At 43.7% G+C, this 24,974-nt stretch overlaps 1 protein-coding gene across 2 annotated transcripts in view; it reads right to left on the bottom strand.

Moving 5' to 3' along the window:
• Positions 1–7,701: 7,701 nt before the first annotated feature.
• The window catches only part of PRPF18 (pre-mRNA processing factor 18), a 29,176-nt gene continuing 11,903 nt past the window's right edge, over positions 7,702–24,974 (bottom strand). Inside the window, exons 7-11 of one of the 2 annotated variants that reach the window (XM_084781797.1) lie at positions 23,940–24,008; positions 22,516–22,656; positions 22,317–22,388; positions 20,104–20,259; positions 7,702–9,020 (exon numbers count right to left, since the gene is read on the bottom strand). In XM_084781797.1, the coding sequence (XP_084637923.1) occupies positions 8,940–9,020; positions 20,104–20,259; positions 22,317–22,388; positions 22,516–22,656; positions 23,940–24,008 (519 nt within the window). In that variant the 3' untranslated portion in view covers positions 7,702–8,939. The remainder of the gene's footprint in view (positions 9,021–20,103; positions 20,260–22,316; positions 22,389–22,515; positions 22,657–23,939; positions 24,009–24,974) is intronic. The other variant, XM_084781798.1, reaches the window with a different exon arrangement.

The following is a 24,974-nucleotide window of genomic DNA, read 5'->3' as shown; positions in this document are numbered from 1 at the left end:
CCCAGTCGCCTCCTGGACACTGTTTATTTCTAAATGATAGATGCATAACACACTCCAGAAATCTACATGTGAGGTGCACCAAACTCTATTTTCTTTAACATCATAAGTCTACCCATGGTGTACATTTTAGTTTTGGTTTATTTCTTGAGACAGTCTCATTCTTCAGTCCATGTTAACCTAAAACTTACCATATGGCGCATGTAGCTTTGAATTCACAATCTTAACCTCCAGACCAAGTGTTGGCATGTACCACCACACACTCCCAACCATGCCTGGTATTATTGGCTTGCCAGATGAGAAAAAAGAGCTTGTTGGCTTGATAGAGGCTAGTTTTCTGGTATTAATTATCCACCCTCTAAATCATACCATCTAAGCAACATCTTACTGCATTTACAAAAGTTCCCCCAATTAAGGCATATGGTTACTGGCGTACATTAGCAGATTGCTGCAACTGTATCCCTGACCCCTAGCCTGACAGACATCTTGCCTATCAGGAAACTGGAAGTCTAGCCTCCAGGAACACCCTGGATGAAAAGCCCTTCCTGATCACTAGAGTAAGGCTAGAGCCTGCCAATAAGAGCAACAATGCACCAAGAAGTTGGACCTGTCCAAAAGTGAGCTAACACGACAGTGTTTACTACTTCCTGAACTCTGGCAACTGCCTGGGAAACTTCTTAGGAGAGTATCAGAGCACCCCAAAATAATCACTTAAAAAAGAAAGAGCCTCCTGTAAATATGCTATGCATAAAGATGCCAGAAATGAACTTCTGCCCTAAACTCCATCATATTTAAGCAACTGAAACCCAGAAAGATGGCACTGGATCATGCTTCTGCACATGCACACACACACACACAACCCTACCTCTTCCTCGCTCTTATATAATGTCAACAAGATAATTCTAGTTTCTATTTTGATTCCTAGAGAACACAAAGTAAACATCCTAATCCTATAGAAAATGTTAAAAAATATCCAGCCCTTGACTTCCCAGAATAACTGTTTTAAAAACCATACAAAACTATCCAAAGAAGTGTGCAAGTCCACTTGAGCGGCTTCAATCCAGGCTTTGCACACTTGGTACAGAATCCATGTCCTCAAAATCCTACGCGCTTGTGGATCAGAAAAAGCAGCACAGGGTGGATATTTAAAGGGCAAGGAACTCTACCAACATTAAACTGCGAGGAGATTAAGGCAAATCTCAGGGATGCTCTAACAATAAATATGCATACAGCTGCTCTCACTCAGACCCTGTTTAAGGAGCTGGCCTCTTTGAGATGGCAGGCAAAGGTGCAAGAGCCACTGAGGTATAACCTGCCTGGCTTACACCAAGCCATGTTCCCAGCAAAGTCATTCCTATTCAGCCAGGATCCAAAAGGCCTGTATTATAAAAGCATAGATAGTAACTGATAGTCTAGAGGTTCAAGTGCGTGTGCATGTGTGCAAAACAAACACACACCGGTGGTGGGATTTTTTTTTTACGTAGAAATGCATTTTAAGATTCTATCCCCATAAGCGAGTAGGCTCCTTTTGTTTCTCTCATGTGCATCTTCCCTAAGATGCACTCCTCTCAGCACTGTCCCTTCCAGTCCAGTCTAGTCATCACTGTGGGCGCTCCATGACGCCAAATGCAACAGTTACCTGTCTTTTGTCATTTTGTGCAACTTAGCAGCAGGCACTGGATGTAAGCGATGCTCCTTACTTGACTGAAACACCTTCTTCACATGGACCGTGTTCTCCTATCACAACTCAAAGCTCTCCTTATCTTCACCTCCCTGACCTTCAAGTGTCCCACGGCTCTGTTTTTAGACTCTTATTCTCGACAATTACTTTTTGGCTCTGTGTACTTTCACATCACTATTAATTATTAAGTCCCTGAGAGAAACAACGTGAGGGGAAGAGGCTTGATCTGACTCCGTTTTAGATAGACTTCAGTTCATCGTGGCAGGAAAAGCACAAGGGCAGGAGGACCCTGCAAGCAAAGGCATCCGGGCCACAAAACACAACACTCAAACAAGAGGCAGATGTAAAAAACTGCTTACACCAAGGCCCAAAGGTTCCATGACCTCCCAGCAGGGCACAACCATCTGGGGACCATAAGCCTCCTGGGAAACTTCAGATTCAAACCAGAACACACACATGCGACCACAAGGTTTACTATGTCACCTTTATTCTGATGACATCAGTGTTTCCCACCCATTCTGGACCTCTTCCCTCAACCTGTATTTTCTACTGCCTCCTCCACAGCCACATGCTTAACATGATGAATGTCCAGAACTGAACTCTTGACCTTCCCCTCCAAACATGCTCCACCAATGGCCTCCCTCGACTTACAGGCAGCTCCATCCTCCTAGGGCTCAGGTCAAAGACCCTGCAACCATCCCAGACTGCTCTTCCCACATCTGCAGTAAACAAAACAGATATGAATGTTCATCCTTGTGAGATTTATATTGCGTTGTGGGAAAGGGGGAGAATATAAAAATGAAATCATTTACCAGAGAGTGGCAGGAAGCACTGTTTCCACTGAGTCTGCTAAGGGAGAACCCTGGCAAGCTTGCAGATACAGTTCTTAAGATGGCTGCCAAAAGTCAATTGGTATGAGAAAAAGGTAAGGCCATTGTTACATAAGACAGGGCAAAGGGAGTCAGGACAGCAACCTCAAAGCTGTCAAGTGGATTCATGTGAGCCCCAGAATCAGAGACTCTGCTCAAAGGAATAGGATGCCGTCTTCTGCCTCCACAAATGTGCACAGGTGTGGACACTCCTACATGCGTGAGCTTACATTCACAGACACACAAATACAAATAAACAAACAAGTAACAAAATACTAGGATTTTAAAGAAAGTGCAAAAATTCACAATTCCGTCTTCTCTCAAATCCTATGCTCTTTGTTTTGTGTTTTGGTTTTTCAAGACAAGGTTTCTCTGTGTAGCCTTGGCTGTCCTGGACTTGCTCTGTAGACCAGGCTGGCCTTGAACTCACAGAGACCCACCTGCTTCTGCCTCCCAAGTGCTGGGATTAAGGAATGCTACTATGATGGTATCATTAAACAAGAGAAAAAAAGTTTCATTAAAACTGACATACTGGGCTGGGCTGGCTCAGTGGTTAAGAACATTTGCTGCGCCTACAAAGGAGCCAGCTTTAGTTCCCAGCGTTCACATGGCAGCTCACACCATCTGTAACTCTCCTTCTGAGGATCAGATTCTGTTTTGATTTCCACAGGTACTGTCCAAGTATGGTGTCTTTCAATACATGCTGTCAAAATACGAGCATAAGAATAAGACGTCTATAAATGTTTTTAAAAGATTGACATATGAGTTGGTTTCTATGGGGTCTCTAAAAGATAGCTGAAAAGCTTCTATCGATATTCAAGCTGGCTATAGGATTAGGTTCCTACCGTTAACAATTACTTAGCACAACACATCAGCCTCAGAGACATACAATCCCTGTGTCTATGAGAATGTATACACAACTGTAAATTAGCAAGAATGTGTACAAAATGTAACAGGAACACAACAGATGAAGTCAGTCTTGATTAGAGCAGTCCTAAAACGGTACGCGCAGCAAAGAGGTACTCAACTAGGTTAGTCATCAGGCAAGCTCAAATTAAACCCCAGTGTAACACTATGCTAAAACCAAGGTTACAGTAGGCACGGCGAATGTGAGCAGATACAGAGAAACTAAACTCTCCAACCCCAGAAGTAGGATGGGAACTGTTCGGAAGGTCTCCTAGAGCTGAATGTATGTTTACCATACGTTCACCTTGGTACAGTATCTACAGACATGTATACCCAGCAAGAAGGGCATGCGCAGGGTTCACGCGAAAGTGGAATGACTCACACGAACCATGACTGTGTAAGACAGTGAAGACCAGAGGCCGCAACTTCCACTGAACAAGCCAAACATGAAGGACGGCAAGCAAAGCCAAGTCAGGAAGACACACAAACCCAAGCAAATCAACTTACCCTAGACGTACTTAAGACGACTTCATAAGCTGCTAAATTTCACAGCAGCCATACGAGCCAAGTGCTACTGGTGTGTTAAAGAGAAGTAAACACCTTTTGCTCTAAATTCACTCAAGACGTCGTTTCCTTCCTTAACTCAGCTAACAATCCCTTATAATCAGTTCTCACAATGTATTAGCAGGCTGTCAACTGAGAGAGCGTCACACCCTGCCTATTTTTTTTTTTAAAGAAGACATGAAGGCTGGAGAAATGGCTCAGTTGCTAAAAGCACTTGTTGCACATTCATGAGGCCCTGAGTCTAACTGCCTAAAGTCCACAAGAAAGCCAGACGCAGGAAAGCCGGCGCTTACAGCGCTCCTACAAGAGGACGGGAGGTGGAGAAGATGACGCACAGAACCCTGTGTGCAGCTAGCATGGAGGATGCAGAGGCAAACCACAGATCCCATTTGTCTCAGACCAGGTGGAAGATGTGACATGTGCGTGCACACACTGCCACCGCCACCACCAAACAACAACAAAACAGAAAAAACAGAACAGGAACACATACTGCCTAAGACGCGGCCAGACAGTGCTTGTTCTAGTCCTCACACGTGTGGGCATACATGTGAGAACTGGATCTTAAAGCATACTCTGTGTTATAAGCGTCAGAAACACTCAAATCTACACCTTCAACTCCAGCTTCACAGGAGGACAGGAAGTGTCAGCCAAGCTCAAGCTACAATGCCCACAGGTCACAACGTTCTCTAAGTCTTCAAAGAAGAGCACTCTAAGTGCAAAGGCAATTTGGTTTGGACAGGTTGTAAAGCTGCAGCTGAAAGCCTGTGGGGATGACTTAGCTGCCGTGCAGGAAGCTCAGTGAGTAAAGCTGAGATCACCAAATAACACCCAAGAAGAAAATGGAAACTCCCAAGCCACTGCTCTCCTCTGCGTGAAGGTGTGCACAGAGCTTGGCCGCTGAGCAGGGAAGGCGGCTGGCAGTTATTTCAGAGCAGGGCTTCAGGAGAGGGAAGAAACTAACCAAGATGAGTGGCCTAGTTAAATACAGTCATAACTGGCAGGGCACAGATTAGTTCAAGCATGCTCTGTCAAGTATTCCGGTTTAAAATGTGGAAAACACACAAAGTCAGTTGTGTTTTTTGATTTTTTGGCAGGCGGTAGGTTGTATTTCTTACTGTTGCAGGTTTTTTTGTTTGGTTACAGGGTTCCTGTGTAGCCCTGGCTGTCCTGGACTTTCTTTGTAGCCCAGGCTGGCCTCGAACTCAGTGATCCGCCTTCTTCTGCCTCCCTGAGTGCTTGGAAACTACTTTGGCCAATGCATAAAGCATTTATTTTATTTGTTTTGCTTTATTTTGTTCGTCTTTTTGTTGTTGGTTGTTTGTTTTTATGAGCACAACTCCAGACTTTTGGCTGGGGTCAGCTCACATCGAGCTGCTGTTGCTATCCAGCCACACTGCACTCCCTAGTTTCTCCACACCACCAGAGCTTGTTTTTAAAATTTCAAAAAGACTCTGTTATTGTTAACCATTAATGTTCCCATGGTTAAAATTCAGCCAGTACAACTGCAGAGACTGTGATGAAAATCAGTTACCACAGCAGTTTCCCGAAGCGGCCCTCTGGAGACTTGTGCTGGCCTCAGCTCTCTGGACAGCTGGAAACTCTTCCATCAATACACCGTGAGAAAGTGCTTTTCGGCTCAAGACTCTCAATATGATGCCATACCATAAATTTCTAGAGGATAAAGTTATGCTTTCAGAGGCTTTGTGGGAGAAGACTGTGGCAGGGAGGAGGCACAACCCGTTAAGTTATCTGCTCAAGATGCTCAGAGCTCAGCTCAAGACTGCTTTCACTCAGGCCCCCTTCTGTGGTGAGAAGCATTAGTGGGGACTGTGTGCCAGGAAAGGAACTACACTCAAATGCCCAAATCCAAGCTTCCCAAAGACTGGGAAACGTCTTTCCCAAGCTGTTCAATTTCAGAATTCCTCTTCAACAGCAGTAACAAATGTTTGCATCCCTAAATGACTTCCTGGGGTCAAACTCCAGCATGCTTAGAGTCCTGAACTAGGTTAAAACGCACCAGAAGGAAGATCTATCTCCATGGTAACGAGTTGTCCCACTATCAGACCTACTGCCCAGTCCTTGTAGGGCCGGACAGACTCCCAATCCACTAGTCACCACTGCCCACCTCACTCTGCCCTCGCAGGACCTGACCCTTCTACAGTATCTAGACAATTCTCAGCCACCACTTTACTTCCCTGATCCCACCTCCAGCACTCTAACACTGCCATTCCAGACCGCCTGCTACTGTTAAACTGCAAAAACTCCATTCAGCTGCCAGAGACACTCCTAGGAAATGAGGCTCCAGTTACCTCTCACCTTACCACGTGGGAGAACAGTAGGCACACAGTAGAAACTGTACTCTGGAACACAACGTGGGGGTCTCTACCAGGTCAGCCACACACAGTACAATCCTCTGCAATGACCCATCAAACCTGATCTTCAGAGAAAACGACTGGTATGGGTCCGTGGCAGCCATACCACATTCAAAAGAGTATATGAGCTTTCAATGCTTTACTGTAAAAATGGGCTCTGTGTTGGATGGTTTTGTTCTGAGCACAGTCCACGACAAGCTGCTTAAGTTAGGAGCATCAAATACACTTTTTTTGTGTGTTGTTGTTTTGTTTTTCAAGACAGGAGTCTCTGTGAGCCTTGGCTATCCTAGACTTGCTTTGTAGACCAGGTTGGCCTCAAACTCAGAGATCTGCTTGCCTCTGCCTCCCCAAGTGCTGGGATTGCAGGCATTCACCACCGTGCCCAATGTATTAAATGCATTTTCAATGTACTGTATTTTCACATAAATGATCAGGACTAATCCTACAATGAATCAAGCAGCATCTGCACTTATTTCTAAAGAAAAAAAGATGTTTTTACTAAATCTGAATACAGAAAATCCCAGTTCTGTGGCTAGGAGAATAGAAAGAGCTATAGTCAATTAGAATTGTGACTGTATAAAAGGAAAGGTATGTCATTATTGTTTTTAAAAGTTTGAAACAAAATAAATTGTATATTCAGACATAAAATTTCCATGACTTGGATGAAAGATCATTTTTTTCTACACAGCCCAGGAGTTTCTATGTAGCTTCTTTAATTTCCTGAGAGAGCCACATATTAGAATATGTTTCTCTGCACCCAAACTCAGAATGGCTAAAGTCACAGTCTTGTAAAATATATACTCCCCCTGCAGAAATAAAGACCCAGCCCACACTGATCAAGTTTAGGAGTAGAGATGTCACATGATATAGTTTCTTCTTCATGTGTCATATTAACAACAGAAAGGAAGACAACATACAATTACTGACCATGCTGTGTGACCTGCTAGTGGATGAAGAGTAAGTGCTTTGGGCATTATCCAATAATATTTCTAAAGAAAGTCTTCATAACCAAACCACATGCCACAGGGAGGAATCTGTTGCAAATCTCATGAAAGTTTCTCCTTTGTCAAATAAATCCTCCTAAGTTCTAGCTTTATCATAAGAAAAGGTTTCCACAGTGGGGGGAAGGGAACACTGCCTCAGCCCAAGACAACCACGACCCTCAAGTGACTGCCAGAGACTGCCTTGGACTCCAAGTAGGCAAAAGTGACTTTCATTTTTTCTCAAGAGAGACCAGCATAAGCAACTGTGAGTTGGAGCCGCCTCCAGCGACCTTCAGCCGCCATTCTCTGAAAATGAAGACAGGAAAACCTTACAATGATTCCATCATTTACTACTATTGCTGTTAATACAATCATTATCGTTGTCATTACGCAAGTACATACTATCCCACTGTAGCCACAGGGCCCCATAAAGTCCCTTGGTCTACAGTAATAATGTCAAGCAATAATAACGACCTCTTGTTGTCTGCCAGACAGCGGGCTCAGCATCTTACTTACACAGTAACAGCGTGAGGTATGCACTCTTACCATCAGTCAGACAAGGAAGCCAGAGGCCGGCAAGATGGAGCCATTCGCTAAAGCTGTTCTGTTAGAGCACGGTCCTGATGTGGCCCTCTCCATCTTACCTCTCTGACACTACATCGACTGTGCAGGAAACAACCCATTTCCCACATTACTGCCTTGGTTCCGCCATCTCAGCAGCGCAGCAGCAGGGGGAATTCCAGGATCAAAGCTCCACTCTGTAAGACCTGAGCAAGTCCCCTTTTGGTGAGACCAGTGAAGGCTGAGTGTGGCAGGCTGAGGCCAGGAACTCCGCAACTCTTCAGCATCCTGGTCATGAGGGTGTCGCTCTCAGCTGGCTCCAAGGCCCATCTCTCGCCCTATCCTGGATGTGCTGATGTGCTGAACTTACACTGGTATAATATACCATCTTTGCTTTTCAACCTTCTATCTCCTAGTCATTCTCTCTGTCCAGAAAGGTGACAAACATACTCTGCTTAGAAATAAAAGCAAGTCTGAAACACAAGAAAAATAACTCTTAACAATAACATTTACATTCTATTTGCAAGATGGCAAAAGTCCAAAAACATTTAAGACTGTAAAGGAATATTCAATGGCCCCACATTTTTGTTGAGATTCGAAAAAAATATATATCTTCTATAAATACCACATAGGAAAATGTGCAAATCACAATAATTTACAAAAGTTTAAACCCACCCTCAAATGTTTCTAATTATCCAATGACACACTGTGGGTCTTGGGGACAACAGTCATTTCAAATCCCTTCTTATGGTGGTTGTTGGCTACACATTTAACTATGGATAGTATCTTTAGAACTTAACTTTTCAACTGATTAAAATGAAAGCAAGATGCAAAAATTAGTCTGCAGCCCAATACCATGTGAAAGTCAACATAGTTCTTAAAATCAGCAAGAGCCGTGTCAGGCAGGGGAATCTCCTGCGGAGCTCTTCCTTCGCTGCTGCGGTGAGGCCAGAGGGCCACATGCTGGTGCAGAGTCCTCCTGTTACGTACACACTGTACACAGATCTCATAGCGCATTGTACTCCACACATTTGGATGGATCTGTAGGAAAGTGCTTCTGGCAAATTGTCATTAATCTCTTCAACCCCTAGGAACACAAGATAAAGGTTTATTATGACACAGCTGAACTATTTCTAAGTGCCTTTCTCAGTTGTGCTTAGTTTGTCAATGTTGCCAGCAGCTCCACTCAGAAGGATGCTAACTAATGAAAAACATACATTCTACAGGGCTGTGACGTTAGCTCGGCCATTCTGAGTTGAGGTGGAGAGAGACCTGTTCAAAGATGTGGCTCTCTCAGAACCACATGTTCTGTGGTTTTCTGTATCCCCAAAGTTAAAGAAGTTTCCTATATCTCCATATAAAACCCTTGGGATACTTTGATCTCATCCACTCAATTCACGGAAATTTTACTTCTGTATATATTACATGCTTTTGTTTGAAACTTTTTTTTAAAGCAAAAGAAACTAGAAGGAGCAAAGAAACCCAGAAATAATACAATTTTCCACCCACACTTGAATACATGAATATGCACACACAAATGGCGTATTTAGAACAGTAAAATATACTAACTCTAGCCACCTATGATAATTCAGTCTTCTCAAAGAGGTTGCAAGAGAGACATGAACCTGAATGCCCAGGGCAGCCACTGAGCCTTTGGCTTGACCATCTAAAATTCTTAGCTGGCCATTAGACTTTATTTTTCTTAGCTTTCTCGCCCACCTCTCGGTTAAAAAATGCCTGCAGCTCTACTTGTATCCCTTACAAACACGCCAAGAACAAGGGCAGAAAGCTGCAACAAGCCACCATCGATCTGTCTCCAGAATAATCTAGAGAGGAATTTGCAATCAGAAAAGAATCCTTTAGTCACTTTCCACATCTCCCTGTTTACAAGGAATGTCTATCTGTTCAATGCCATAGGACACCTTTATAGCATTATTTGATTAGTTATTAAGGCAAGAGCAGAGAACAGTAGCGCTTAATTTCAAAGATCCTAGCCCATACCAATTGTTTTAAGATTTGTTAATCTTAAATTCACAAAATTAGAACCACCCAGTTCCCAAGACAGTAAGAAAATTAATGAGATTTAGGACTAGAATAACAACATAGGCTATTCTTACGTAGCATATTGCCTGGTATTTTAGGTAATGTTCTCCTCCAATTCATTTCCCCCCTCAAAATGACACAGCGCAGCGCCTTTAGACAAGAGGTCTGAGACCCAGCGGGAAGGACCCAGGGCTTCAGTTACACAGACCAGTAACAGAAGAAAACACCTGCAAATCCAGGGGAAAGCACAAAAAACAGCCCCGGACACCCCAAATTCCATTATTAGAACTCTTAAACTCTAATTAGCTAAATATTCAAACAACATATTTTTGCTTTTGTTTCCTGGACATAACTTTAGGCAGCATCTCCCAAGCAGCCCAGGCTCTGTGGAGCTCACAACACTCCTGCTTTAGCCATCCAGGAATTGGATGCTGCCAAGCCCAGACCAACGAAACCACCAAGGACAAAATCAGTTCGCTTCCTAGTGAAAACTGGCACCACAGTATAAAGTACTGTGAGCTGAGCTATGCTCGGGTTCCAGACCCAAACACTGTGCACAATGAGCTATCTAAGAACCGGGGTGTGGAGAGGCTGGCTTCCGGGTGATTTCTGTGATGCTGGGTACCCCCTGCACTGGGAAGGAAGAGCATGCAACCCACTTGCCCCTCATATTTCTCCTGCTAACCAGGCATCTGCTTTAGGGTAAAGAACTTCCCTTCCACACTCAACTTCCCCTGCTGCTGAGTTCTAACCACATGTGTATGAAATCAGAACTGTAGCTATGGAAACATACATGATGTCACTGATTTAACATCGCTAAGTGTCCTGAAGGAATAGGTGGAAGAGAGACACAGCTAGGAAAGATGACACTTCAGTCAGCAGCCAAGCATGTCATGAACCGTTCTAACAAGAAGTCAGCTTCAGGACGTTCCATAACTAGAACCGTAGGCCGCTGCTCCTCGGAAGACATTTATGAGGTGTCTTCATACTCAGAGTCTAAGACTTTAAAACACAGCTCAGCAGCCACAGTCACAGTCCTTACCTGGAACACAACTATAAATACTTGTGCTAGGATGATAGGTTAGCAAGGACTTTTTTACAATGTGTCATTCTCAGGACGTGTTTTATTGTTTTGTTTTGTTTTCCAAATGGCAGCACATCTTTTCTACTGAACCCTCTGGCTTTCCATCTCCCACTGCTGTGGGTGGTTAAGCAGGACAATGGCAGAACTCACAGTAACACAGCAAACAGCTGGGAGCTGCTGGTATTTTACCTGACTCTTAAAACGCAGGGTCTCATTCCAGAGCCAGAGCTGGGCTCAGTCTTGTAAACCTTTTGCCTCAGCCTCCAGAGTGCTGATGACTAACTCTGATGGGCACTAGCTAACTGACTTTAAACTTTATAAAAACACACATCTAACAACTGTTTAAGCAGTGCCTACCATATACCAAGTGCTGTGGTAAGCTGGAAATAAAGAACAACCAAGCCAGAGGGAAAACAACGAAAAGAAAACCCACCTAGCAATAGAGCCAGAAAAACAAGAAATGAGATAAATCCAACCACGGGTGATAAATGCTGTGAAAACAGTGAGCATGGGAGGATGTGTGTAGTTGGGGAAATTCACTAAGCAACATAAGCTATTTAAACTGCAATGGTGTGTGTGCTCAAGAGAATCCAAGGCACAAGGACAATCGCAAAGGAGACACTGCAAGAATTCACACAAGAGAGGTTGGTAGCTGTTCCCAAAGGGCAGCTAGAAAAGAATAGGTTCCAGATTTTTCAGGATACAGCTGTGGAGCTTGTTTTTTTTTTTTTTTTTTTTTTTCAAGACAGGGTTTTATCTGTGTAACCCTGGCTGTCCTAGACTCATTTTGTAGACCAGGCTGGCCTTGAATTTACGAAGATCCACCTGCCTCTGCCTCCCAAGTGCTGGGATTAAAGGTGGGCGCCACTGCACCTAGCTGAGCCATAGAGATTTGAAAGTAGACTGTCTATGAATTGTGACAGAAAGAGAAAAGGATAATCCTGGACATAAAATAATTGTAGTCCTTCCTACCCCCAGATCCGACCCCTGAGGCAACCATATTCACACCACTGAAGGGTCCTGGCCATACCTGTAAATGCCCTACGTCAGCCCTTGGCTGTTCTTGCAGATCATCCCTGACTTCTGACTGGGAAGTGGGGGGGACTTAATGGCTCAGGTCACGCCCACTGGCCCCACATATGCACAGACACTAAATATTTCTTCCCCATGTTCCTAAAGCATGGTTGCAAGTAAAAGATGTGTTCAGAGTTAATCTCATAAAGGCTCCACACATGTCCTCTATGCACAGCCACACAGGGTATTTTGATGGCCACTCCTTTTGAGGTTTGTTCCCTTTTAAATCATCTCTTCCATTTTGTCCTGAGGTACTCTAGTCCCTGTTCCATTTTGGACCTTCATGTATTGCTACCATCAGAGCGGCCCTCACCTTCAGCCTTGAGATGGCCTTCACCTTCTCTAGGCTGCACTTCAACTCTTGCATTCTGTGGTGTGCTTCCCTCACTTTAAGCCACGTTCAGACAGTGTAGTACACTAACACGGTAAGACAGCCAGGATCAAACCCAACCAGGTGCGTCTTGCCATGCAATAACTTGCCACCTGAAAATTCAAAGCTACAGCATGAACACCCCTGACCTGCACATGTGTCATGTGTAATTTGAGTGCTAACATATGAAGAATACTCACTAGTAACTGCACTGTTATGTACACAATATATGAGTCAAACTGCGATCACTCTCTGAAGGAATGAAAGGTGATGCGACACTAATTTTAGCAATTCGTGATGACTACAATAGAAATATACAAAATGTTCTACACGGCTGGCCCATGCTACTGCAGATCAAATAGCCAATGCCTGAGATAAAATGCTGGGACACTGGGAAAGTCGTGAATTTAAGATTACTGAAAACTTGCCAGAGGGTCTTGAGAACATCTGTCCTTGTGCAATAGCAAAAGCTTAGGAAAAATTCTTTGGGATGAACATTTGTGTGACAGGTGCACATATCAGTTATTCCACACAGAGCAGAAAGGGAGCAAACAATAGGAAGCAAAGCAAAAACTTACACTGAGAAGTTGATGGCAGGTCCAAGGGCTTTACCAAGCGCTGGCAGAGCTCGGGGCCAACAAGAGGACAGCACAAGACCCTAGAGCTCGCAAGCCTGAGACTGGCCAGACACACTCACTCGGAACAAGGCATGAGACAAGAAGGGATGAGACAGAGATGAACTGCTCAGAGACAGCCACCTGGGAAAGCAATGGCCGAGGCTGAGGAGAGCAGCAGGAACTCTGTAGAATAGCAGCACCTGGAACTTGCCCCACTGCAAAAACAACCTGAGTCCTCCATTCCTGCCCTCTGGGAAGCCACAGGAAGAAGGAGCCAGTCAGTGTTCAAAGTCAAGGTAGGAGGGTACCTGGAGGGTGGGGGGAAGCCCAGTCCTGCCAGTCACTTCCCTCCTTAGCCTCCTCTGTCTGTCTTCTCAGACAAGACTGTCCAGAAGGTCTCTAGAAATGATCACATTATAGTCTCTAGATAATCAAGTTTCTATAATTTGTGTAAAAGAAGCTTTCCCAAAATCAGGGCCAAAGGCTTCCTCTGCATTTGGCAGAATGAGCCCCCTGGAGTTACTACCCAACAAGAAGACTTAACTTAGGTGAGCTAATACACTAGATAGCTTTTGTTTGATCTGCCTGGTAAGGAAACTCCCTGTGGTGTATTTAATTTTGTGAGGAACAGAACACTTCAAACAACTTCCACAGTTGCAGTCTACAGAGGTTTGCATAAAAGACAGAAGATGAAATCATGTTTCAGCAAACAGTCTCTTGAAATGCCTTCCACTACATTTTATAAAACACATTATATACTGGTATTTCAAATAAAAATAAGGATCATTTGACAGATTCTAAGTTTTCATTTATACAATGCTCAGTAACAGACAAAACTAGGGACTCAAGTCAACAGTAGTGTGGACTCGGGTGGAGAGATGGCGCTGCGGTTAAGAGCATAGGCTACTCTTGCAGAGGACCCAAGTGTGGTTCCCAGCACTGCATGACAACTCACAACTAGAGTTCAGACATAAAATGTAAGTGAATAAATCTTTTAAAAAGAAGAATAGCACTGACTGATAGGATGAGGGGACATAAATACAAGGCAGGCGTGAAGGAATCTGCTGAGGGCCACTAGGAATATGCTGGACCCAGATCTTAATTTTTAACATGGCACATGTTATCCAGAACTAAGGCCATATACTTCAAATGCCAAAGCTTTTCTTGAGTGTATTTTAAAAGAAGTAACTATTAAACGATTTTCACAGATCTCCTTAACAAATATCTCATGTAGAAGAGGTCTATACGTCAACACCTTACTCTCAGCAGCGTCTGTGGAATGCAGCCACGGCTGCTGCTGAGGGTCTCGGGAAGCACAGGCCCACCAGATGCACCTCCGTTATCTAGCAGCCATCCTAAAGGGCTAGACAAAGAACAGAGTCGCCATCCAATCAGGAAGCATTTATAGAGCACTTGTAACAGGCAGTGTTCTGGAATCTGAGAGAGCAACAGTCAACCACGTTCTTACCCAGCACTAAGCCATCCTGTGTAATTATGTGACCTGACATACTTTCCTGGTGCCCATACATCCCACCACACTAAATTCTACGCACTGTAGTCACTAGTTCATTGTCTCGTCTGCTGCTCAGACTGTGTACTTAAGCAAGACGGTTGCTGGGTGCAACTTTTCTTATTGTCATCCCTACTAATAGAAACCATCCTTTGAGTTAGTATGTCAAGAACTTCCGGAATGTCTATTTCTTTTCTATGTGAACACAGTCCATTATTCATTCTAGTATTTTCTCAGAAAACCTGATAAGCTTATTTTGTCATAATTATCATTACCTCTGGAATGGTACAGTGATACATTTTTCTGAAAGTATCTCTTGACCTCAGAGACTAATTTTTGGCAGGCTTCACCAAAAATTAGCAATACGCCTTGAGGTCACCAAAGACTATACTCAACCTGCTGTCATACTGCTCAGCCTGTATTTAACCTGCCTTTGAGAGGACACATAACCAGCCTTTCTGCATCATGGATGTCCCATGCAGTCAGCTTTCACAGCCTAAGCCACATTCACAGCTTTCATCTTAAGTTACAGACTCTTGCATGGCCCTGACCTGAAGGTCTGTGTGTGTTTCTGCTGTGGTAATCGTTGCTGAAATGAGCGAACAGGAGGGAAACAACCTTAAGACAAACATCCACCGGACATGTTGAAAACAGCCTGTGGATGTCTGTGGTGTCGGAGTCAGCTGGGGTCAGAGAGTGGCTTCTTCCCTTGAAAACTGTTAAAGAGCACTACAGAGAAGCCCTCATCCCTTCCCGGGCCACGTTTCCTGTGCTGTCCCAGCCCTTTGTTACAGGAAGCATGGATTCAGAGGCAGCACGCAAAGGAACAGAGGCAGGCAGGTCATACACACAAGCCACACCACACACAGCCCAGCTACCATCATCTACAGACAGCCTCAAGACACAGGGAGCTAAGGGGGGAATTCAAATTTGGGCTTGTTCTGGGTTAAATTAATCCAAAGGAAAGTGCTTTGTTTTCATTGCTCAATCTGTCACCCACACATTTTGGTGCCTCTCAGGTTGTCTTTAATGTGCTAACAATGCATGACACATGACGGTATGCATGGTATGCACAGTAGTTCCCAGAGGAGCCGAGAAGAAAGGCCTTCTTGGAATAATGGTAGTACTGTCTTAGAGGTTCTAAGCCAGGGGGATAAAAGGTAAGAAGGAAGAAGCCTGCTGGCTGACACAGGCATTTTCTCCCCACTTTCTAAACAAAGCAGTTCTCAACCTATGGGCAACCTATTTGGCAAACCTCTAGCTCCAAAATTATTTACATTACAATTCATAACAGTAGCAAAATTAGTTATGAAGGAACAAGAAAAATACTTTTATGGTTGGGGTCAGCACAGCATGAGGAACTGTATTAAAGGGTCGAGGCATCAGGAGGTTGAGAACCGCTAGTCTAGAGCCTTTCAACCTGAGAGCCGAACAATCCTTCCTTCAGTTTGTTACTCGGGTATCTCTGTTTGATAGGAACAAAATGTTTGACTAACACATCACCCAAGGCAGTCAGAAAACGGTGACTAAAGAGTCACTAACATGGGGATGGAGAGATGGCTCAGCAGTTAAGAGCACTGTCTGCTCTCCCAGAGGTCCTGAGTTCAATTCCCAGCAACCACATGGCGGCTCACAACCATCTATAATGTGATCTGATGCCCTCTTCTGGAGTACAGATGTACATGCAGATAGAGCACTCATAATATTAAAAAAAAAAAAAAAAGAGTCACTAACATGTCACTAGCACCTGCCCCAGGAGAGACATCGATCCCTTCTTAGCATTCTAAGGCTTCCCTCATTCAACAGGCTGAACGCAAACTCCACATCCTCTCCACAGTATTAGTTGGTCTAAGATTCACAATATACACTCACCAAATCTTGTAACCACCACAGATGTAATAGGAATTTTTTCTGACTTTGAATCAGGGTCTTCACTGTTTAGCCCAGGCTAGCCTTAAACCCAGGATACAGTTCTGACTCATCTCAAAACTCGCAATCCTCCTTAGCCTCCCAAGTGATGCAATTACTGGCATATGCCATCAAACCTGGCTGAAAAAGGAGTATTAAAAAAGAAAACATGTATAGCTTAGTCTGAAGTGCTTGCTGCCAGCATGAGAAGCAGTTCCATCCCTGGAAGGCATGTAAAAAGTCAGGCACAGTGCTGTGTGTCTGTAATAGGGAAAGGCTGGCCAGCTAAGCTAGCCTGCTCAAGCACCATGTGAGAGCCCTCGTCTCAATAAACAAATAGGTGGGGGCTGGAGGGATGGGTCAGTGGTTAAGGGCACCGGCTGCTCTTACAGAGGACCAAGCTTAGGTTCCCAAGACCCACAGTGGCTCACAATTGTCCATCATTTCAGTTCCAGGGGATCAAAGACCCTCTTCTGGCCTCCATGGGTACAAAGCACACATGTGCTACACATACACATATGTGGGCAAAACATTCATACACGTAACAGAAACATTTCATTTTTTTTAAAGGAATGTAGACAGCTGTCCTGAGAAATAAATCTGAGGTTAGCTTCCAGCCTCCAAACACAAATGCAGATCTCAGCATCTGTGCCTTCCATACATATCAACACCCATCCACACAGGCGCTCACGCACACACAGAATTTTCTTAAGGAATGTCTACATTAATGTCTGTATCAAACTATAGTTGTTTGTTTGTTTGAAGTATTCTTTTATGTACAAAGGCTTTGTTTGTATGCATGCCTGCACACCAGAAGAGGCCATTAGATCCCACTGTAGATGGTTGTGAGGCACCATGTGGTTTCTGAAAATTGTACTCAGGCCCTCTGGAAGAGCAGCCAGTTGAATAAGAATAAGAATAAGAATAAGAATAAGAATTATTATTATTAATCTATTTATTCACTTCACGTCCTGGTCATAGCCCCATCCCTCCTCATCTCCCAGTCCCACCTTCCCTCCCACTTTTCCATCCCCCTCCCTTATTCCTCAGAAAAAGGAAGCCCCACTTCCAATCCACCCCAGCTCATCAAGTTGTATTGGTTTACTTTTAACTGCTGAGCCATCTCTCCAGCCTTTCCCCTTTTAATATGCAAATTTTATTTATATAACAATTTTATTTAAATGCCATGATTAACAACCTAGACGTTTACCCAGTGAAGATTTTACCACAAGAATCAAAGAATATTGTTACAAAGGAAGATTGGAGGGAGGACAGGCTCCAAAATAAACTAGAAATCCTCTTAAATAAATTATATATATATATACACACACACACACACACATATGTACATATATATGTGTGTGTATATATATATAAAGACAATGTGTCTAGGAGGAAACCACACCATTGTCTACAACAAGAAATGCTGTCATTAAAATTACCTAGTTGTGTGAACTTTTAAGTACTATAATTAGCTAAAGTATAAATGAGCATGATTAGCAAATCCTTGGAAATTATTTTCAATTTGTCAAAAGAAAAAAACCCCACTCCTTTCTAACTCTAAGTGCTTGCCTTTAGGACAGTCATTTGTGGCTATTAAGAGTGAACATGGAGCTGGTGAGATGTCTGACAGGCAAAGGCACTTGCAGCCAAGCCTAATGGTCGGAGCTGGGTCCCTGAGGTCCACACAAAGGTCGAAGAGACCAATATACTCGGACTTTTACATGAGCACCACACATGCCACCCCTCGCACACAATAAGAACATTAAGGTAATTCTAAAAATTGAAAAATAGAAATGGCTTTGAATTTACCCAAGTGTAATTGAACTCTATAAACTGCACAATTCACACCAGGGAGTCCGGTTGAAATGTTTTAAATGCTAATATATGTGAATATAAAGTATGCCACACAAATTAACATTCAGCTCTTGGAACTAAATACAAACGAAGATAAGTCATGAATATGGTAATGACTGTTCTCCAGCACAGTGTCTGAACAACACACTTTTATGCTTTTAAGAAAATTTAAAGTAAATTTCCAAAGCTCATCTTCAAGTTTAAGAACTGTCACCCGGCAAGTTGTTACACACAATCTGGGATTTCTGACAATCTGACAAAGCTAGATTATAGCATTTTTTCAAATTCACATCAAGTTTTTAGAAAAGTTTAGCCCAGTACAAACAAGTTTGTATGAGGTGTGTGTAATTTCAAAATAATAACTACAAATACTCAGACTTAGTCACATAATTAGGAAGACATTTTCACACGCTACTTAAAAATCATCACATACACTGGAGTCAAGACTTCACTTTCCAACCCTTCTTAGGGTGGTGTACACTAAGTCCATATTCTAAGTCACATTATTATAAAGCACTCCAAATTGGCTGTCTTAACTAAACCCCATATTTCTTTATGCACTGAATCTGTAATATATGAATTTTTGTTTGGTTTTAAAGCAAGCTGGATATGGTTCTTATGGATAATTCCAGCACTCAGAAGATGGAGGCACTGAGTTTGAAGCTAGCCTGGACTACACAAGAAGAACGTGTCTCAGAACAAAGCAAATCCCAGTAGTTTTGCTTTAGCGTTAAGAAAACTATCCCTTCTATCATGTATGGAAGTCATGGTGTCTTAAAGACAAGTGCTCCTCAGCCGTGAATTTTCCTACATCCACCTATGCTGGGCCCTACTCACTGCACACTCACCTCGCCTCGTCTGGGGTTTGTTCTCCACACGTCACTACCTCCAGTCAGTGGTTAGCATGGCTTGAGGGTCCTTTCATAGGACCACCCAGCTCAACAGGTGCCTCCATCGCCTACATCACCAGCTTCATCACCTTAGGCAGACATTGTACCTCACGTTATCAGCGTGGTCAGAGTACATTCCCAGGGAGGTCAAATGCACACATTTTCATTACAGAGAATCGTTCCAGCTCTTTCGATAATCAGTTACTGACCAGCTCTCTCTTCTGCGCCTGCTCCCTGAGTTTTATGTTTATCTGAGACACGAGCTCCTTCTTTATTCCAAGCTGGCTGCTGGCTCAGAATGTGATTCTCCTACGTCCACCTACTACACAGCAGAGTTACGGGTACATGTCACCATGTCTAGCACAGCAGAGTTACGGGTACATGTCACCAGGTCTAGCTTGTGTTGTTCAATTCATACTCAGCTTAATAACTAAATTGCATCACAGTTACATACGCGCCTGGGTCGTGGGGTAGTGTGCATAGGGCTCAGTGTCGCTCAATTTCCGGTGTCCACCAGAGGTTGTTGAGTGCACTCCCCACAGAGAAGGAGACGAGCATGGTCCCTTGCTCACATGCTAAAGCTTTAAGTTTGCAGAGGTAAGGAATGCTAGAGCAGGGCCCTCAAGGTGGTCTGGTAAAGCAATTACTGTATAAGCCTGATGCCCTTGAGCACACACAAATGTAGTAAGAGAGCGCTAACTCCACAGACTTGTCCTCTGACCTCTTATGTGTATGCCAGGACACGCACGCACACACACACCATTAAAGAGAGAGAGAGAGACTGTGAGAACAAACCTTGCCCCGTAGAGCTGCTTACCTGGATGTATTTCCGTTGGGTTTCATCATTTAAAACATGTGCGACATGCTTTGAAAAAATCTTTTCCCTGCCTGTTCTGGCGTGGATGCCAACCATAGTGACGCCAATAGGCCAGGGGGCATTTCCAATAGCCATCTGGAGGTAAGCATCGTTCGCCTGAAAGGAAAGTTTAAGAAATCAGAAAGGCAAGAAATGCACTGGTTCAAATCTTTACTTCAAGTGTTACAGCCTTCCTAACATACTTTTTATCTACCTCTTGATGAAACTATTGTGTTCCATTGCTCAAATCAAGAATTAAGGTATGAGGCGACTTACAGCCTTGCCCAGAAACACCAACACCTGTAAAAACAGAAGCCAACACTAAGCATGTAAGACAGACAGCCCTGTCCAGCCTTTGTGCCCTGGAAAGCAATACATTTCAGACTGGAAGAGCAGGCACAACCTGACATGCTAACAGAAACAATTTTAGCTCTAGTCTTTGCTGGATGGGGCTGGAAGCAGAGAGAAGCTAGCTAGCTTTCAGTGTCCAACCTGCAACATATCTACTCCTCACACAGCAACATGGGGCTGTGGATGCAAGCGGGGGCAGAGCGGGGATGGTGCTCTATCTGCTGGGACAAGCACACGGGGTCCACACAGATGGACAAACAGACTGGGCACTGGCTGACAGGTCAACAGCTAAAGCACATGAAGATGAGAACTTTTCACTCTGACCCTCAAGGCTCCCACCTGCCAAGAGCCTTAAAATAAAAGTTACGAAAAGTCAAGACAGAAACAAGTGACGACAAATGGCTTGACTGACAATCAAGTGTGGCTACTGTGAGAAACAAACAAAATACAAGTAACTTCTAAAAGACCCCCAAGGAACTTCCAGCAGGCTGCATAGATATCTCAATTTCAAAACTCTAGCTGTATGACCTGCACAAGCCGTACGATTAACTTAGAGATCACTGTCCCCCTAAAGAGAAGCATCTACTTGCTCTGCAACACGTCTTACAAAGTTTAATTTTAAAGGGAATTCTGTGTGTTTTTCATCACTGGCTCTCATGTAACTTCAACTAATAACACTTTCTATTTTCCACATCTCTAAAAATCCCAAAGAAAATTTCCCAGCGCATTGTTAAAATTTACTGGTACTCTCTGTCACCTATACAAAGCGAGCTCCCACCTGGCTTTGATAAACAATAAGGCAGTTTAGAGTGCTACCTGCCATGACGCAGACTGTAGCCATGCACTGCCATGCAGTCATCCTCATTAAATACCATCAAACTGGGAGGTGGAGATATGACCAAAGCATCTATAACTCTCAAAGAACTAAAATAAAGTTAAAAAGACTCATGCAACTAACAGGAACTAAGCATGGTTTGTTTGTTTGTTTGTTTGTTTCAAAAAATTTCCTGCTGAAAAAACAGGCTTCAATAAAAATAAAATTACCTCAAACAGCCAATGCTCTAGTCAAGTCACCCAGCAGTCACCAGAGAGTGCCAGCTGTCCCTTCTCCCCTGCTCTAGTCTCTGTTCTGCCCCTGGGGTTCAAAGAAAGCTCCACTCTAGGATTCTAGGGAGCCTCGGCCATTAGCAGCCCCTCCTCACTGCTGTACCTTCAGGATCCAGAACCCCTCCCTCTTCCACCTACTGATGTCCCCCAGTGCCCATTCCCCTCGCCCCATGGGTCTGCATCTTAGGGTGCTTTCCCAACACCTCTCCCAGAGCCCATCCAAGAGCCAAGACTGGGATGCATGAGAGCAGTCCTTCCCAGCAAGCGGCCTGCTATGTGTAGGGTACCTTAACGAAGACATGAGTCCTGGCAGCCTTCCACTTCCCAGAGAAACAACTGCACAGCACAGGTAAGTCCCACTCAATCAGCAGTACAGTAGGTCAGCTATCCTATGTATTAAATGGGCTTCTGTAGCAGTCTGAAGAGCCTTGTTTGTACGGGAGGATCCATCCCATGCCATAATCAACTATTTATACAGTCTGAAATTCAGCCCATCCACAAAATGACCACACCATATACAGCACATGCTCTGAAGAACCTTTAACCCATTTTTAAAGTGGCTAAGAAAGCACAGCTGAGGTCTGAAGTCTGTTATCAGCGCTGACAGAACAGGCTTCGTTCCTTCTAGCTGCCTCACACTTAGCCTTAAATGCGCGTCCCATTCCATCAGCATTCCGTTACAAACATAATCAATAACACACAGTGTAACAACTTACCTTCACATACTCTCTCTGTAACATGAACTTAATAATATCTGTTATTGATTCCTTAATATCAGCAGGAAGATTCTGAAAAAGAAAAAAATCAAAACTAGGTTTGAAAGCTACTGTATGTAGTGAAAACTACTTATTCTAAATCTATATTTTCTGATTTAAAAACACTGTGAGTTAATAAAATGTTTTCTAGAAACCTCACCCTTTTCCGGAGCTTCCTGAAGAGCGGTCTGAGGTAGGACTCCGTCTGTTTCTGGGTAGCACTGTTCAGTTTGCCCTGCACACTGCGTTTCACATAATCCTCTCTGGCATTCAATTCTTTAGCCCAAACGCCAAGAAGAAACTGTTGGAAAAAAAGTTAAGGTGCAATGCCGCCACCCAGTGGTTTGGGTGGACAAGCTCCCTAACACAGCATGGGATGCAGTCATCCCCACAGCACGCTTGGTTATATTCTCAACAAGATTTAATTGAGCCGGGTCTGGTGGCACAGGCCTTTAATCCCAGCACTCGGAGGCAGAGGCAGCTGCATCACTATGAGTTCAAGGCCAGCCTGGCCTACAAAGTGAGTCCAGGACAGCCAAGGCTACACAGAGAGACCCTGCCTCAAAAGAAAAAAAAAAAAAGTAAGATTTAATTAACAGACAAGTTCTCTTTGTTTTAACATGTGCTTCAATGTCAAAAACACGCCAAGTTTATGTACCACTACACTGTGAAGACAGTCCGTTTCCTCAAGAAAAATGGCTGGACTGAAATAAACTGCTGCATATTGACTTGTACCTATTACACACAACTCCACTGACCTAGGTTCGTCACCTCTGCACTCTGACATCCCATCAGTGTCTGAAGTGTGTGGCAGACTGCACGGGCTGTCTGCTTAGGGGGGACACACTCCTCTCTGCGCCAGCATGAGGCCAGACCGTCAGAGGAGAGGCAGCCCTGTGCCGCTGCCCACACTGTCCAGTTCTATAATTTAGCCCAAATATATTTTAGAACTTCAACAACAAAATGTATTCAAAACGTAAATACTTTAAAATTCTAAATAACAAATTAAGTCATATGAAATATAAGTACAAATAAAAGTATTCCTTGCATTAAATCTCCCACTTGGAATACAAATATTTAAATGAAATTGGGATTTGACCATGATCTCCCTAGATGACTAAAGAGAAATGCTGACAGCAAATACAGAACCAATGAATCAGCCCAAAATAAGCCAATTACACACTTAAGTGGGCCTCACTGAAGGGTTAGGACTCTTCACTTTTTGCAATGTCCTTCCCAAGCTTCCTTCCGTCCTCTCCTCTCACCACTCTCCCATAACAGCGCTGGGTCATGTCTGTGCCAATTCTCTCTCGGGGATGCACAGAGATCAGGAACCATCTTCAAACACTGTGCTCACGCTGCTGCTGCAATCACTTTCTATGGCTTTTAGGAAAAGTCCCACAAAGAAGGTAGCCGTCCGTATTATTTCACTCCTAACTACCACATACACAGTGAGAGGGCCCCATGGCTCAGCCGATCAGGCCAGGTGCTTACAAGACAAATACAAATGTCCAAAATATTTCAAGAATAGAAGTCTGTTTCTTCATGTCCACAACACTCTCCTTCCTTCCCTAAGGCACATACCTTCAGGAACTTGGTGATGATGTCCATGTCCTTATGGTCGTCACCCTTCCCTAAGGACTCCCCCAGTGCCTGAGGAGAGAGAACAGTACTTCTGTTCACTAACACAGAGCAATTTTAAAAGGTGTTGGAGAGCATGTGTACGGCCAACAACAGGTTAAAAACGACATTATCACACGTATTGGTCAATTTGTATTTAAAATTTGCTGAAATTTCTAGACAAGTCAGAAAAAACTGCATGTTTATATTCAGAGAATTGCTACCTTTTATGAGTTAAAAGAGAGTCAGCAAATGGCAGTGGCTTAGAGGGTAAAGTCCAAGGACCTGAGTTTAATTCCCCAAACCCAAGCAAAGGTGGAGAGAATCAAGTCCACAAAGCCATACTCTGAGCGCCACACACATGCAGTGACAGATGATGACTCCATCAAACATCATGCATAACACACACACACACACACACACACACCACAGAGAGAACACAGAGAGAGAGAGAGAGACAGAGAGACAGAGACAGACAGAGAGAGGGGATCTTAAAACATTTCAAGATTTTATTCATTTTGCATTTAGCTATGGATCTGTGTTTGGATATGTGCACAAGAAAGCAAATGCTCAAAGGGACCAGAGTTAGAATTGTGAGACGTTTGCTGGGACCCAAACTTGCGTGAGCAGTGGATGTAGCTGAGCCACCTTGCCGGCACCAATTTTATAAGTTTAGTATAAAATATCAATGACTCTTAACAGATCTCGGCATTTCTCCTAGGTGGATAAAATGGCCTAAAGTCAGATTATGCTGATGGTGACAACACCCTATGGATATATTTTAAGCCACTCAATTGTACAGTACACAAATATCTTTAAATTGTTTTTAAAAATAGGGAAGGAAGGGAGGAAGAACAGAGGGAGGGAGGAAGGGAGGGAGGAAGGGAGGAGGGGAGGGAGGGGAGCAGAGAACAAGTCTGACTGACAAGTGATTGCTCACTCCAGCTATTTAGTAAAAGCTCCAAAACACTTTGAATGAGTGACGGGAGGGAGAAGGGT

This window comes from Acomys minous (assembly GCF_964271855.1).
Source record: "Acomys minous genome assembly, chromosome: 5".
Lineage (NCBI taxonomy): Eukaryota > Metazoa > Chordata > Mammalia > Rodentia > Muridae > Acomys > Acomys minous.
Note: the sequence above shows the minus strand (reverse complement) of the source record. Positions and strands in the feature narration are given on the sequence as shown.